General features: G+C 35.8%; 1 protein-coding gene across 10 annotated transcripts in view; it reads left to right on the forward strand.

The window, feature by feature from the left end:
• The window catches only part of LOC105277228 (metabotropic glutamate receptor 8), a 101,863-nt gene that overhangs the window by 24,963 nt on the left and 58,440 nt on the right, over positions 1 to 18,460 (forward strand). For all 10 annotated transcript variants that reach the window (XM_026968572.1, XM_026968573.1, XM_026968574.1 and 7 more), the window contains 2 exons: positions 1,043 to 1,235; positions 5,389 to 5,604. In XM_026968572.1, coding sequence (XP_026824373.1) covers positions 1,043 to 1,235; positions 5,389 to 5,604 — 409 coding nt within the window. The remainder of the gene's footprint in view (positions 1 to 1,042; positions 1,236 to 5,388; positions 5,605 to 18,460) is intronic.

An 18,460-nucleotide genomic window follows, 5' to 3' on the forward strand; every position in this document is an offset into this window, starting at 1 on the left:
GATTACAACAAATTAATTAATAGCAAAAAGAGAGGATGAAACTAAAGATTATTGTTTGCGGAATTTAAATATAAAAATTGAGTTTCCGTACGCTCGCGGGGAGAAAATTGGACGATAAGGACGTAAGCTTGTATTACTCTGGACGTAACGAACCAATTAAAGGACAGGCAAAGAAGTGAATACGATGGTACAACTTTGACGGCCCTAAACCGAATTAGGTCGGATTAAGAAAAAAGAAGGACCGTTTCTGACTTGATTAAATGTCTTCGTGCTCGCAATATACGATGCAACTTCACACTTCGATAGTTTTCATCCAAAGAAGACACTATAACTTTTGCTTTTTAAACTAATATAATCTATGTTTTATTTTTTACAGAAAAAAAAGAGTTAAAATGATGAATTCGATTTTTGAACATAACGATTTTAAATTTCCAAGAAAACCGAAATTCACATCAAAGAAAGAAACCATTTTGTTGGAAAAATGTGACTAAAAGATTTATAGAAGATAAAATATACATGTTTTTACAAATATTTTGCACATGTATGTGATTTATTATTCTTGTCATAAATTTATATTTTTAGCACAGAAGTAGAGAATTATATACGATGTTGCTTGTTGAATACTGAAAGCATCGATTCAAAAGATTTCTTTACAAGTCGCTTCAAAGCATTGCTTACAAACATCGTTGCTGCAACACTAATAAATCATATTATAAATGGAATAAATAAAAATGAATCAGTAATTATCTACAGTAGCATTTATATCATATACAATCAATATATCTTAATCAATCAAAGTAAAATAAGAAATATATCAATACCTCTTTGTCAGGAAACTGGAAAACAGCTTTAAAAATACTAATTCTATATTTATATTCATATTTTAAATTATCCTCGGGTTATTTTAATCGAACCAGTAATGTAACGTTTTCGTTATAATTACATTATTATACAGGAAAACAATCAAAATATAACTTGTTCGCACGTTCATTTTGATGATAAATTCACAAGAAAATAACATAGACATTGTTTCATGTTTCAGCGAGGTGTCAACTGCGAGCCGCAAAAATACTGCAACTCTCAAGATGAGTTTACATAGGATTCTGCCGTGGATGTGGTGCTTCCTGATCACGAGTGAATGTTACAACATAAAGAATAGAGGCGAGGACGGCTCGAAGTTGATACGCATCGATGGTGGCATCATCCTTGGCGGGATCTTCCCGATGCACGAGCAGGTAAGCTCTTTCAACTTTCTGTATAGAATTCTTATGTCAATAGTATGTCATGTACATTGCATTAGTCGATAGATGCGATGTCTTTAGAATAGAGTTTTTCTTATAGGATTTAGATACCTTCCGCGTTTTTTCTCAACATTTAAATATTTCAGTAATGGAGGATGGAACTTGTATTTAATTCATGTTAAACTGAATTTAAAATCAATTGAAAAAATAGCTTTTATCCGTTATCCATATACTCATACATAATATATCAACAGACTCTTTTTCACGTAATGGATTAATGAATGAATATTCCGTAATTGGATCTTTTAAGCAACTTTTCCATAAAGTAATCAAGCTCTAATTAGCTGGTTACCTTGCAATGAAAGATATATCGTATATATAAAATCGTATACATATATGTATATCTTACTGCATAATTTGACAATCAAGAGTGATAATATATTAACGTTACATTGCATAACGCAGTACAATAATGTGATGTGTTGACATAATTTCTCACTATCGAAATTGTGTTTTGCATACAATTTTGGGAAGTGATTACTAGTTACACAAATCCATGCGTGTATATATTCTGTCCTGTTTTAATTGTTTACGCATAAATGCATACACATCCAATAAAATTTATGATAATGTCTAGTTGTACAAAACAATCCGTCGAAATAGCGAACATCCAATGTTACATAACTTTTTTATGACTCTTTCCATGGGCGAAGTTGCACGTTCGGCGGCCGTATTTTATCTTTTGTGTGTAAAGATTAAATTAGCAGGAAACCACTCTCTCTTTTGCCAGAGCTCGCCTGGAGCAGTTCAATGTGCACACATCCCGACTCTGATGCGCTTTGCATTTGTATTGGCGAAACTGCATTTTTACCTTATTCCGCACTCTTCTGTTTTAAATTGCCTCGCGAAAATCACGCTTTCGTCTCTCGTGTTCGTCCACTTGAAAAAAATGAATATCACGAATAAGAATGCAGAGTCCATCATCGACAGTAAACGAATAAGTTACATTGCTGTATCCCTCTTCTGTTGCTGAGTCCATTAATATTAATTAACAATAGGAGCTTTTTGTAATCGACGCATGAGATAAGTGCGGGCATATTTGAAAGATGCATTATTCTACAACCCACTAACAAACAGACACGCACTCACATGCGCGTTTTACATATTAAAAAAGTAACTGTTTCATTTATCGTACGATATGTTTGCTAGAACAAACGATGCAAGTATTTATAAGTGCAATTAGTCGAGCTCGCAATTAACGAAAGTTATACATTGTGCTCCATTTTCTCATTTATACTGTGTATCTCAATCTGCAAAAGCGGAAGATATATCGAAATTCATGCTCTTAATTAAAATTGCTTTTTTGTATATCGAGATTCCGTTGTGTATCGCCGAATATACAACTGCTCACTGTTCCGAGATATAAAAATATATATTTTTTTAAATTTGTAAACGGGGAAGGCAAGATAAACGAAAAAGAGTCAATAATTATTATTTAGTCACGTTTGAATTTCGTTTAATTTCGAGTTTTATTTATGTAGATGTTATAATCGCACTCGGTAGTGTATTTATCGTTTATGTTTTGCTACTTCTCGTGAGAAATACTTCATTATGCTAGCGTATGGAAAATAAGGCAGCTCTGGAAATTGCCCAGTACGTGTTGCGCAACACATACAAAAGTTTGACGTAACGTACTCTGGCTCTTTGCCTTTGACGTCATATCGTGCGCGGATCAGATGGAATATAGCGAAACACCGAAAGCTCATTTAAAAGCTCCATAGATATCTCATCAAGTATTCTATTGCCGTGAATATTTTGCTAAGAAATTGCGCATTACGAGAGAGAAAGATGAAATACATGAAGACAGCGTCTCTAAGAAATTTAGCAAGGATTTATGTTAGAATCTCTGTAAAAAATTTTATATTTCTCTCTCACGATTATCATGCTATTTCTAAATAAATATCTACATAAATCTATTTTTCACCACTAATTAATTTTGCTATAAACGTGCAAAATAATTTCGTGTATGCGCCAGAAAATCTATTCCGAAAATTCTTCATTAATATTTTACTCAGGTTTTACTAATCTCGGTTTCTTCTCCTCTCGATATCCGGCTAAGTTCGATCGTTGCACAAAATGTGTAGTAAACATGACTGTGAAATGTAACCTCATCCTACTGTAGATAGAATAATATCGAAAACTTTGATCTGATTTATTGTCGCGCAGCTAGTTCGTGCAAAATAACCGCCGTTTACCGAACTTCCGTCAGCGGATAACTTTTCTTCTCGCCGATTGTTCTCTCTTGTCGTTCAATACAGTAATTCCTGAGTAACAAGCGACCCGAATTCGCGGCTGATCAGCTTTTTCAACTAAATTCCCGGGAAGGTAGTATCGCAATTCTTCCGGTGACAACGTTAACATTGACTTTTCGCTTTTACATTGAACCAGAAACTGTTTGTTATAAATAAAATAAAGTCTTCACAAAACGTGAGTTTTGTAAAATTTGCGCTGATGTAACACAATATTATTACATTAAAGATAAAGAAAATTATAAACAAACTGCTTATCAACATTAATAAATTACTTTTCTAAAATATTAACAAATTTATATTATATCTTGAGAACGAAAATTCGCAAAAATACAGCAATATATTATGTTATTTTTAAATTCCGTAATTTTCCATTTCTTTATAGAAGAAATATGGAAATGTTATATTTTTGATGGAATTCATGCAATTCATATCACTGCTATGTTGTGCTATATCATCAAGACCAAGATCTCCTATTCCAAGTTTGAAACGTTCATTAAGATTCATGGAGTGGAATAAGATTTGGAACATACATATAATAGCTTAATAATATAATTTTATAGGCCATATACACAAGACAGACTCTTTATCTTTCTCCATATATACTTTTACTTGATCAAACGTATTCGGGGTCGTTAAAATTAAAAGCTTTGTTCTCCGAGAGAGCTTTCATGATCCCGGGAACGAATGGTCAGCGTTCCCAGCTGATTTCACAAACATTAAAATCAGCGGCGAGTTCGCAGCGATGTCGTCGGGATTTACGAGTGTTTGGCCGGACCGTGTATTTTTCGGGTTGACGGGATCTCTCTATACGGTTGTTGATACGACACACACATCACGGATTTACAGTATTGTCCTGTATCCGCAACTTTTCCCTCATACTCCTTAAACTGGAACCGTCAACAACGCCGAGCTTGTACACGGTCAGACCATAGCTTTCGGCGATACGACCAGGGGCCGAAGTTCCCTATAATTTGATCCCTTCGGTCCCATGACCCGCGGAGTCGTGGCCGTACATGTACTATTGTAGCCAGACATTGCACGAATGAATGGCTCTGGGGAAAAGTACGGCATTAATCCGTCCAGATTGAACGTCTAGCTCTGCCTGTGTAGCATCGCTCTTGAAATACCGGAGTTGCTTTGTTTCAGTCGGAAACTCTGAATTGCATTGATATGTTTAGATCATTCATTCGTGTTCGCGATGTTCAGGAGTAATGCGTGAAATACGGCAAACGCAGATAAAGCCAGATTGCTTGAGATTTTCGTTTGAGGATCGTAAATTGACGAGAATTCGAATAGCGAGACGTTTTCTTTATTCTAAAACAGAATTTCTGATCGAAATAAGATGGAATTATTATATTATACGTATATGCATAATATTATATGGTAGGAAAGAATCGATTTGTATATGGAATTTATTATAACAACAGACTTTAATGGAAGTCTTATAATTTGAAGTTATGTATATTGATGTAACATCTGACGAAACAAATATTTTGTTTTGTACTTGCACTCAGAAATATTTAATATTTAGTTACCGAGCGGTTTTTCTAATGAGACTTAGAAATCGATTTCTCTATTAATAAGTCTCAAAACTAGAGTATTGACATTTCCGAAATCAGATGCAGCGTTCGAACGAGAACAGAGACAAAAAGAGAGAAAATTTGCTGTCGACAGAGGCAGACGTAATTAGATGTAATATATATATATATATATTACATTTCTCTCTCTCTCTCTGTTTCCTTTTGATATGCCTTTTGATTGCTAATGACAAACAAACGATAGGAACGTACAAGAAAATCGATATAACTGACATACATTTATGTATATATATGCAGGTCGCAGGCTCCATCGGTCAATCACCGTGCGGCGCCGTAAAGGAAGAGAAGGGTATGCAACGACTGGAAGCCATGCTATACGTTCTAGATGAGATTAATAACGATACGAAACTTCTGCCGAACACAACGTTGGGAGCTCTTATTCTTGATTCCTGCAGCAGCGATACTTATGCTTTGGACCAAAGCATGGAGTTCGTCAGATCATACATGAATCAGGTAAGTTACTTTTTCATTATATTATATCATTATATTCTTTCATCTTTCGTTATAATAGCATTGACGACGGAGTTATCAGATATTCTTTTTGCAATAATTCCTATAAGATTTTTAAGTCGATACATAAAGCTGTTACGATCAACATTTTACAAGTTGACAAACTCCCTTTACGAGTAACAAAAAGAAAATTTAATTTTGCATTTTGTAAAAACACGCATTTTATTATGCTTGAATTTTTTAAATCAAATTACACTAGTAAGTAGATTCGTATTGATGAAAACTGGTAATACGAATTCTCGAATGAGTTTATCAATAGTCCAGATTTTCCGATTGTTTTCGCGCAGGATGGTAATTTGATACGCGCCAAGCTCTACTATTGCTTATTTCGTTATATTACGCGAAAATAGCGTTACCTCGCATCAGCATCGAGATAGTAGATTCAATATATTTGACGTAAAACAGTCTATGCGATTCCGTAAGGGAAAAATTTATGATTCAATGGTCCTGCAAGAACACGGAAGATAGAAATTTGATGGAGAGAAGTACTCAGAACGCATGATCGTGCATTACTTCCTTCCTTTCTTCTGGACATTTGTTCCCTTTGTAGACTCTCTCGCTCTCTCTCTGTTTCTCTCTCTTCCAATAACATGCTTTATCCTGTCGAAACTCGATCGCCAATGTGCTTTTAAAGTAAAAACATTTTCTTTTCTCCAGAGTGTGATTCCGACATTTACAGCTCTGAAAACTTCAAATTTGCACCTTTCAAAGATAATAGATCTTTGCAGAACAATAAAACTTTATTCTTTAAATGTTGATTTTTCTAAATGCAAAACATTTAAAAAGATTAAAATAGAATTAAAATTATATAATAAATAATATAGATAATGCACTAATAGAATCTTAATTTAAATTAGCAGTTTTGTCAGATTAGTGAGATTTAACATTAAAGATTGTATAATGTTGAGAACTGTGTGAAGAGAAAATCTTTGCGTTAGAAAGATTGACCACAAGTTCGCTAAAGGTCTATGGTCCAAAGGGGGTAAAACTTGACTTGTGCTATACTTTGCACGATTTCAGTCAAAGTCACTGAGTCGGAAAGTACTAAAAAAGTTGCAAGAGATGAAAGCGAGAAATCAGGGCTCTCCGGAGCTTTTAGTCGGGACAGTTAGTTTGCTCCCGCGAAATTTTGTGCATCGCACGGCAGCGCTATCCTGTTTGGCTTCTTGACAAAATGAGTGCCTCGCGATAGTAGATACGGTTGTTTCCATACCGGTGTTCCGAGAGTTTCCGAACTTCACAACTGCTGAACGTTGGGTTGCTTCGGTTGGTTATCCGCATCGAAACGCCGGCGAAAGACGATTGGATAGCATCTTGCACAAAGCTGATTAATGCAACAACTCCCAGTGCTCATCCTGTGCATCTGGCCCTGGCGAACAGAACTTGTTTTAATGTTGTTTAATGAAAATTCGCGACCAACGTGTCACGAATGCGATATGTATATATCATGAATATAATTTTGATATATCTTTTATAAGCATTAATATTAATCTTTGATGCTTTTAATGCATCATAAAATGTGTGGTTTTATTTATAATTTTGTAATTTGCCGAAGTGGTGTATGATAATGTACATAATACGTCATATGTATAAACGAAGATATATAACATAATCCGCATAATAAATAGAACGCTCTGTCCAGTTGATATCTCATGAAATATCTCGATCCTCGTGACCGACGTTACCAATAATCCAATTAGGAGTTGTACGGATAGAAATTAGGACATAGCAACACGGATGCGTGTACACACTATCATTATTCGAACTTTGTTTTCACATTGATGTCAAGTTTCATTTATTCTGGCCATTTTTTTCTTTTGTAATAAATTAAGTTTTTTTTTGTAATTTTCTCTTACTGAACATAAAATTTATTTCGTAATATGTCTCCATACCAAATCGAGACAGCAAAATGTTTGTCACTCACATTGCATAGTTATGATATCACTTTTTCCATTTATTTTTCTGAATTCCTTTATATTTTTAAAAGCATAAATACTTGTTTATTTTGATTTCCATATGTGCAGCATTTAGAAGTTGCGCAATAAAGAGAATACCGTGCTGAATTAATTTGAATCGTGAAAAAAATGCTACTGGACCGAACAAAACTAGCCACACACATTGCTTCTTTCATAAAACGAGAAAAGTTCGATGTGGCTACATAAAGTTGGATATCTATGCAAACTAGCAGTAGTTTATATACGCATACATAGACTACGTCAACTTTATTTGCATTTTTTATTTAATCCAGGCAGACAATATATTGTCTGTTCATAAAACACTTATGACAGCTATTCTTTCTTTTTTAACTTTGATCGTATTTGAAATAAATTTCACAAAAAACTGCATTCGATTTATGATTATTTGCTGATTATCGGGTCTCGCATGGTGAAAACGTTTCGTATGCAGAAATTGTAGCAAAATCAATAATGAGATTATTGGTATACATGGAATATTTATACGCATAAATTAATTTGAAGAGGTGCATTCCCTCTTCCGAAAGCCATAACGCGTTTAAATCGTAACAACCCATATGACAGAAAATACACACATGTAAATATCACACGTGTACAAAAGAGGGAATCGCGTAGACATCATTTTATATTATAGTTTAAGCCCAGTAACCCCAGTGTAATCTCATCATTGTGATTCGTCCGATTGTGTGAAGCGCACGATAAATATGTATCGTTGGAAATCATACATTCGTCTGCGACGAATCTAAATTGCTGTACCCGCGTTGCGAATATTATAAAGTACAATGGCGCCAGATTTCCGTGAAACCCTCAAGTGGAGATGCACCAGCACAGCCGTAAATATTTATCGCCTGATCGCGCCGAATGAGAGCGAGCATTTTCGCGATTCCGTCAATCGATCTACGCGCAACCCCTGCTGCACTTACAATTACCGTTCCGTGTACCGACGACGAATGAAAACAGGACAAATATTTATTGTCACCAGGGACATGGCTAGGAAGCCGCATTTTGTACACGGCTACTCGAGATAGGACCACTCCAACTCACAAGTCGCACGCTGAAGAGGAGACGCGATCGATCGATTAGTTTTTCTCCCTTAGCTTGCGCTGTGAGTCAGCTGTTAGAGTTGATCCGTATACTGTCCCTCTCTCATATGCGTGCTATAGTATATTATTGTACGCAAGTACCCTGTTATATATTATATCGCCGTGTATATTATATCATGCTATGAATAAAAGTGCTTATTTTCACGTATGGTAAGATTAATGGTTAAGGTATTGTTCATTTTATATTTAACATCATATTTCAACGGCGAAACAAGATGCGAAAATTTAGGATGATCATGAAAGTAATATTTGGCATGTAATGTATCTTTTTTCCAAGAGATATTTATGATGATGCGGAAGAGATTAATGTTTTTTATTTACAATAGATCAACCACGCGAAAGAGAAGACGCGTGATCGATCGGTGATTTTCTTCCCTTGTTTTGCATTATGCAAGCCAAGCTAAACTTATATCTAGAAGGCCTCGTGAACAAAGAAAGATTCTAGATTATCGTACAGAATATATTATAATAATACGCGATATATGTATCGTTAATTTTTAAAATATAAAGTATTTTATTTTATGTTACTTTCGAATTGTGAGATATTTTAAACTATTTTAAACTATTTACATCTATTGCTGTAATTAAACCTTTAAATTTTAAACTTTGATTTCAATATTGTTAACAGTGAAAATATGCGACTGAGTCATATGCCACAAGAATTATCAGTAATAATTTTTAAAACATGTTCAATATGTTTAACAACAGACAGCTTTGTATAGCGTCGCGTCGTTAATTTCCTGCATCGTGAGTTTTCGACGGGATTGCTACGTCGTATTCGCACAAAGCATTCCCATAATAAATTGCCTTTTGGGATGATAAAGGATGCTCGGAAACGAGGTGGAAATTGTGCGGGAGGAAGATGTGTTTCATGATTGCCAATCACGCGATGACTGACGAGATAGATGAATCTCACATCACCGTTCATATTTTTCTCTTACTTTCCGAAATCTCGCATGTCTGGCGACCCTTTGTACAGTGGTTTTCTTTCCGCATAGTGTAATTCTTACAGAGTAAGATACACGCGGGACTTTTTCTCATGAAGATAAATTCTCATCGCCTCGTTTACTTGCTTCTCTCGTCTACACCTTGATACCGCTACGTTATCACGGGTCATGAGTCCCTCGGGTATCCGGTAAATATTTTGCGGAAAAATTTTCCGGGACAAATCGAATTTGTGGAAGCTTGGGGTCGCCTATATTATTGTACAAAGCGAGAATTTTAATATTCGATACGTTTGAAGTTCCGACTGAAATTGCAGAGCCAAGGGAAATTAACAAATCAAATTGGATTTTCGCAGTTTTTGATTAATCTACGCGCATTGTATAAAGTACATAAGTGATTTACATTACATAATTCGTATCACGGCGTTTATCCGCAAATTATAATAAAATCGTGTGCGTGTATGCACATATCTTTTTCGATTTAATGAAATTTTGCATCAGCACATCGTGGAGAAGCGATCGTCACGTTTCATCCTGCATACGTTGCACAAGGCAACGTCAGATTAAGTTGTAATAATTTTTATCAAACTGTCCTTTTGTCAGTTCAAATGAAATCAGTGCAAATCGACCTAGTTCTGTCTCGCGAACAATGGCCGTCAGTTCCTAAATCACGTGTCGTGTCGTCAACGTCATGACGTAACTAAATAGGGTTTGCGGTTATAACTGGGTCGGTCGCCAGTGCCGGAAATGAAAGGAAATAGATTAAATTATTATGTCAAGTGCGTAGACGAGCCTGATAGCACCCTGAGGATGCACGTGCGAGGATTATTTATCGAGTTCCCGCTAATCGATGATACGCGATATTATATTTCATGCCCTCGTGAAAAACTTCGTCGGTGCGTAATAATCTGAGCGCGACAGAATTTGATCGACAAAGCAAAATTTAGTGAGCAGGAAATTTAGTGAGCAGCTGTTACGTCAGTTAAAGAGTTATAATTCCTTACTGAGCACCTTGCTCAACTATTTCGCAACGTTAATTTAAAAAATTATGAATACTTAATACATGCATTATACTCGATACCGCTTAAAAAAATTATTAAAGTTTAATCAAAGGTTCAAAATTAATTAAAGGCACATGAAAGAAGTTGCAGATATCGACAATAAAAATTTCATAAAAATGACGCACTTACGCATTTTTTAATCTTGGCACTTGGTATCTCCGTGCAACGAAAAGACATTTTCAGACGATGAGGCTTACAGTATTTTTATGATGAAACCTTGTAATAAAGGATAACATTAATAAGGGATAAACGGTCAAAAAATAATGATGAGAGATTTTCTGGGAATAACTATGTAAAATCGTATACATGTTAGTTTCCGATTGGTTTGCCTTCGAAAATTTTGTATATATATATCAATATGGGGAACGTGAGAAAGCAAATAGAGCGAATCGGACGCGGTGCCAGCATTCCCGGCAGATGTGAGAAATTGCAGTTGGGAAGTGCAGCGAAGAGAATAAACTACGACAGTGCAAGCGCGTACACGTTCTCAGTTTCCTTGCTGAGAAATTGAGTTTGACTTAAATTAAAATTGTATAGCTCTTATACGGCCAATTTATTTTTACGTTAGGCTACATTATTATGTAAATTATGTAATGGCTGTAATTTAATATGAAGGCGTATATTGTGATCTGTAATTAATCGCGATTGCTAATTGAGTTACGGCAATTTATTAAATTACTTACTTTTAATTAAGATTTATATTGATGTGCTATTTGCAGTAAATCATTCTTTTAATTAATTCTGACCATAATTATATAAAGTAAAAGAACTTAGCAGATATCGTATCTTTAGAACTAAAAGAAGCAATTATTTTCAACGTATATAACTATATTACACTTCTTTTTTAAATTTTACGTAAAACGTTACTTATGACACGGTAAGAACCAATGTTATTTAGCTTCAGTTAGCAAAGTTTTAAAAGTTACAGATGTGAAGATCCGAAAGTTCAGAGTTATAAAGTTTAATCCGTCAAAGGTACGAGAAGAAAGAGCTGATAAGCAAGAAGTCGAGTACAAGAAGCTTTGTGGCAGGCTACGAGGATGCGAGGAGTTTCGAAACGTTAGATTTTACTAAATTCTAGAATAGAACGAGAATCTAATAATAAAGTTCGTGCTAGTACGCAAAGATATGACGCTGAATGAATGTACTTATACGAAATGCAGAGATCTTGAAACACATGACTTAATGCAAAATTTCAAAATATGAAAAATCAAACAAGTGGAGATGTGAAAATCAAAAGATTTATAAATTCACATCTGTGACACACAAATGTGCAATTACCGCTACATTGCCACATGATTATTTGTACAGTAAAATTTCATTAAATCAGTACAGTTTTTATGCTACTGTAATAATTTTTTTGATGATAATTAATCTATTTATTGAAATGTTAATATAAATCATTGAAATGGCAATATCGCGCGTAATTCTCACCAAATATTATTGCGTAATCACTATCGCGCTTTGCTGACGCGTTTATCCTAGTAGAGTTCACTCATAGCAATTTAATCGCGGTGATAACCATATGTCAATTCGCAGAATGAAAGGTAAAGTGTTCCAACGATGAGAAATCCGTGAATGCGTTGCAGCGCTCATTAGCGTGCACAGGGAGGATGGCAGGACTTCCGTGAAGAAGTTTATCGACTGTTTGCGGACGTCGTACGAAAATCTGTTCGCAAATATTAGACAACTTCTGCAATGCCGCGTTTCACGTATGATAAATGTCGAGAGCATATTTGCAGTGTGGCATCGTGAAAATTTAAGATGAAAATTGCAAATGTTTGCTATTCCGTACATGCATATGTAAATGTGGAAAATGTGATAATATTTGGAGACAAGCACAACAATCATGAGTCTTGTTTGTGATTTATTACTGTCTACTACGATACTCGTGATCTTCGTACTGTAAAATGTTCCGGTACTGTAAAATGTTAAAGCGCAGAACCGCTGGTGGAACTTCATCATAAAACAGAAATATTTGAAACATTCAAGCGCGTAGTAAATGAATATCGAAGCTGAGGCCAATTATTTGCATTATTTGTTTATACGTTAAATGATAGGGGAGTAGATGGTAAATTATATGAAATAGAATAATAGCGATATTATCCGTCATTATCCTGAAATTAATTGGGGGATTAAATCATTTGCGATAATATCAAGTAAAATCTTTCGTAATTAGTAGCGCAGCGTTTTACTGGAATTGTTATAAATTGTTACGAGCTCTCACGGTATTCATTCATCACGGTATGTTGTTTCTCTCTCTCCAGCCGTTGGATGTAATCTCGGTTCATCTTGCGGTATCTAATGCGATATTGCGAATACGACAGAATTAAGTTTTATTAACGTCGAAGCTCGCCGACGAGGATTACGGGTGGATCCGCCTCGACGGCGGCTCTACCCGCCACTGTATTTTGCTCATCAACTGAACGTTATTGTGGACAGCCAATGAAGCGTCGATAGCGATGTCATTTACTCGATGACGATCGCATCATATCCGGCTAGGTGAAATCGCCAGAATGGCCACGCCATTTATTTCAGAATCGCCCTTTTACTCCGGTGTTTACCCCAATCCGTAACTCATAGCGATTTGCAATATTGCTCGCCCTCTGACCCCGGAGATCATCCGCCAAAAAATAATTAAACAAAAACGTAAACGATTTCGATGCGTGCGCGCGTCCGTGAAAGCAATACGTATTCCATCGCTGGGATATATTGCGCTGAAAAACGAGACGCTAATGAAGCCACCGCAGTTGGGTAAACCGTCGATTGAGTTGAAAATACGGATAAGAAAGAGTGACTGACGGTTGTACGAGCGTATATATGTACATGTACTCGCGAGGGTTTGGAAAGTGGAGGAGATAAAGACTCGCATCTCTTGCTGCGTCACGATCAATCGCGATGATGGATAAGACTAATTACTTTCCGCTGCTCAGCACACTATCCCTTATTTTCCACGCTCTCGTCGATCGTTCTCGCTTGCGTCGTTAAGATTATTTCGGGACTTTTAATGTAGACCGCTAGTATTGTCTCGTGATAAATTGTCCCGTAATAAAGATACTTCGTTATAACGATCGTATAATGAAAAAGTTCTATTAAAAAAGCGTTGTTTGATGTTGCTTTATGCTCTCATCGATGCATTCTGGTTTCCTTTTGTGAAGCAACTTTTCACCCTGGTATTAAATTAAGTGCAGAATGTTAGAAATCAAAATGTTAGAAATGGGAAAATTAAAAGAAAATGAAAAGATATAGTTTAGCATTTGCCAACGTATGCCAATAATCTGACAGTATTTAATAACGTCATCGCAGTCTATATTGCAATAATGCGATAATAAAGCGTTATGTGCAATGACGTGATATACATTTTATTGAATTTAATATTTCCGAACTAAAAGTAACTTTTTAACGAATAGAATTGTTACGCGGAGATCTATGAAAATATAAAGTAAATGCAATTCGTATGTTGGTGGATGGAAATTTATAAAATGGTACTAGTTTACTTGAACCATTGCATTTGCGTTCAATGTTTTATTTATGATGCATCTCGGAAATGAAACTGCTATGTTACGTAACGGTTAGCTGAGCATAACTTTTGGGAAACATATACTTGGGGATAGGAAATGCGTTGACTGGCGAACTATCGAAAACTTTATGAGAATGTCGCAGAAAAATCATTAATTTCTGTCCCTCTAGACACATTCAAAAATGGTAGATGGATGTACATTATTTATAAAGAAAACATTAAGCGGAATGGTTTTCACATGTTACGTTAAAAAACTGCTTAATGGCGGACCAAAGTACACCGGTATCACATAGCGCCTTGTAATTACAGTCTGTCTGCCTTTCTTGCGCAGATATCGGTTTCCGATAATGCGCTCTCTTCCTCGTCAAAGTATTCGTCGAAGTCTTAAAAGCAATGTATAGAAAATATTTTTGCTCGAGCGTTACTTTTCGCGAATAGACCAGCGCTCTTCATTCTGTATATTTCACGGAATAACGAGAAACTTCGGACGAGTGTCCGTGCTTGTTAAAATACATTTTACAATCACCGTCAGCAAGTTGATTGAATAACACAAAAGAGCTGAAACGGATCGTTCGAGGCGCAATCTTACGATAATTTTTAAGAGATCTTTTTGATAAATATCGCATAAATAAATAACATTGTCTCATATCTGTGGAATAACAAGAGAGATCTTCGATATACGCATTTCATCGATAATGAAAGATATTAACAAGTTGGCAGAGAGCGCGCGATACGAGAGCGCAATTGTTGCAGACGGTGAAATCAACTCGTAACGCAGCAAGTGCTTGCTGTTGCTATTGTATTCCGTAGCCGTTACAAAGGAGCTCGACGAGTTTTGTCGATATTTGATTTAACCACCTAGTTTCACTGACGGCTGGTAGTGCAAGTTTTACGATGTCGCCTTGCATCGCGCGAAATGCAATTTTAGAAACTTTCCCCGCGGACTTGTTCGCTACCGACCAACCGACCAACCGCGCGTAAAGAGCAGCAATGGTGCCGCGAAACAAAATCGCTGGCTAAACAAGATTTGCGAATTCGACAGGCATAGGCAGGAATTGCAAACTGTTCGAGATTGCGACAAAACTTCAAGACGCACATGAACGCATACGAAACGAGTTACTGAGATTCAAGAACTCTCTTGCAAGGCAGCAGTGCAAAGTCTATTCAAAGTAGATGCCAGTTCGGTAATATACGGGTACAGAAAAGCGCAAGAAAGTACGAAGAATTTAAAATAGATCTACTAAAGCACGTATATAAAAATTGCAGTGGAAAAGAGGAGTCGTTCGTATTACAAAGCGTGAACGTTCTTGTAAGAGGGTCTAAAGCTAAAGTTCTTGTAAAACTAATATTCTGTGAACTTTATCGACCTAGAAGCTAGACATCATCGACGTTTCCGTCAACGATGTTGATCACCGTGAAAAGTTGCAAGAAGCTACTTGGACGACGAGAACTTTGGACAAGAAGCAGTGAGTGACGCGAAAAATCCAAAATAGCGCATGGAGAGACCCTAACGGAGCGTCACTATTGATTACTTCAACTTCCTGCGTTCGCTCCACTTCCTTATCGCTTTCCTAATCGTCCTAAGTGACGAAAATTATCGCCAGGCAATATAATCACGCGATTAACATTCTTACCCAATTTCGAAGGAGACATAAAAGTAGATACACATGCGGTCATAAAAAAAATTATGATTAATGCTGTGGTAAATTATTAATATATCGATTTGTTCGTAAAATTGTATTAGTAGCTGTTCCATTATTTAAATTATTATATAAAGAGAAAAAACTGAAGTGTATGTGTACAAAATGTGGTATTTTCATCATTATAGTGCAACATAATAAATATTCTGTTTTAAATAAAAGATTTATTTTCCGAAATTTGCGGTATAGCGGTGAGAATAAGAGCTGTTCGATGTGTCAATTAAAATGCTTTCTCTCATCGCTGCTGCAGAGAGAAATCTGTTTTTTTAATCATTTATTTTTGCCAGTTTTGCATTTTGCATTTTTGCGTGGAGAACGAGAGGCAAAATAATAGAAAACGCATGTAGCCGAGTGATTTTTGAGATTTAATTACAATAAATGTTCAAAAATTTTGGATTTTACGTAAAAGTATATAATAGTCTCCACACAATATGTACATTATATTATCGTAACAATCATCGTATTATATATTGTCATACACTTGAAAGAAATTATATATTTTGCAATGTTACGCAGCCACTTATTTGACCATTGTTTAAATAATAATGTAATTAATAACGAAATTACATGAGAACGTAACACAATTATTACGTGAAATGTAACGCATTGATTAATTAAACGGCAGAATGACCTTCTCTAAAACACACATTTGGTTATCGTATGGAAATCGATATCTCGTCCTTGCTGGATAAAGCACGTGTACACCTATATTACGCAATCGTAGAATCGACGAATCAAATGTCACCCGTCAATGGTGCCTAGGAAACCCGCATCAGCCTCTATAAAAATGACATTTTGTTGACAATCCGCGTGTCCAGGGAGCGATTTAATAGTTCGTACCTCGAATTTATCACCGCTATATCGAAACTTTACCGAATTCCATACGATGCTCTCCAGGGAAAGATATCTCGATGGCAAAGTATTTCTGAAAGAATTTAAAATTAAATTTCCATTCCTCTCTTTCCTTCAAAAATTGGATTGAAAACACTTACTCTTATTACTTTTCTCATTTTTAATATTAAGCATTTCATTACTGAAATGCAAGCTTAATTAATTTTAAGTTATATATATTTCCATAGGGACAATTTTATTTCTTGCCCTCTCTCGTTTTGAATTTTTTCTCAAAACTTGTAAACTCTTAAAACGTATACTATGCATCTGAAATTGCGCGGTTAAAAATTAATGTAGCTGTTTGTTAAAGGGTTGTTTATTGCAACTTGTTATTCGTGAGAGAAAAGTAAGCGTTTCCATTAAGTGAGTCGTTTGCGTTTCGAAATCACCTTTGGTCTGGAGAGCAGCAACTGTCGCCGCAAACATATTTTTACGGTCGCTATATTTGCCCTAAGTACAATTTTACGTCTGGTTTTACTACTGCGACTCAGCGAAATGGACGAGGATAACTTTGGGCTGCTATTTATAGCATGATAAGCTTTATGTGCAGTATATTTTAATGACTATGAGCATTGAAAGAATTCCCTAATTTGACGATCTAAGTTAGAACATATAATGAAAGGAATATTTTGTTTCTTCAAAGGGAAAAGAGATAGTATTCTTTCAAACAACGATCGTTTTGGGACAATAGAATTATTTTTCGGCAAACTGATCATTACTTAACGATTGCGGGAGAGTAAGATTATTTGATTACTCTAGCAAGTAAAAATAGTTGACCTAATTACTTCTAGCAATTCGTGCACTAGTAAATTGCTTGAAGCCTGGAGCTGAAGCTGCTCGGTCTACAAGCAGTTTTTGCCAGCGCTTGTGCGACACAGTTTTGACGCAATTTATTTTCCATCTCACGGTGCTTAGCAAAAAAATCACGAAATATACCTGTTAATTATATTTAAAAAAATAACAAGCACTCTTTCTTCTCCACATTTATAAGTAAAACAATACATTAATTACTTCTTTGACATTTATAAAAGTATGGATTACTGGCTTTACTATATTCCTAAGTTATTCGTACTAATATAATATTATTGGCATCAATAATTTAATAACTGTGCACTGAAATGTTATGATATCCGTTGTAATGCATTACGTGAAAAACTCTTGTTTAGACTTCGCGCTTTTGGTCTTTATTAATCATTGCTGCCTTAGTAGCGTGAATTGAGCATAACATTCACAGATAGGAAGTAACTATTCCGCGTCATCGATCGACTCTTCGGCTGGGACCAGTTAACCCCGAGCTCGAAGAGGCACGATGTGTCGAGGATGAAAGAGAGCGGGGAGGTGAGATCCGCCAGCCAGCACTTTTTGATATCTATATAGAAAGACCGGCCGCCGGCGAAAGAATCCGATATGAATCGGAAATTGCGGACTCTGCTGTCAAATAATTTTTTTTAACGCAGTTGACGTAATTGGCCCTTGTAATTACGTTTAAATTGACATGCGATGACAATCGAAGCGGGAATATCGCGCGATTCTTCTTTCATGATTATTAATCATAAATTAATTGAGATCTACAGCGGTCTATTCGTGCTGCTATATTTTACGCTTTA

Source organism: Ooceraea biroi, chromosome 3 (genome assembly GCF_003672135.1).
Source record: "Ooceraea biroi isolate clonal line C1 chromosome 3, Obir_v5.4, whole genome shotgun sequence".
In the NCBI taxonomy this organism is placed as follows: domain Eukaryota; kingdom Metazoa; phylum Arthropoda; class Insecta; order Hymenoptera; family Formicidae; genus Ooceraea; species Ooceraea biroi.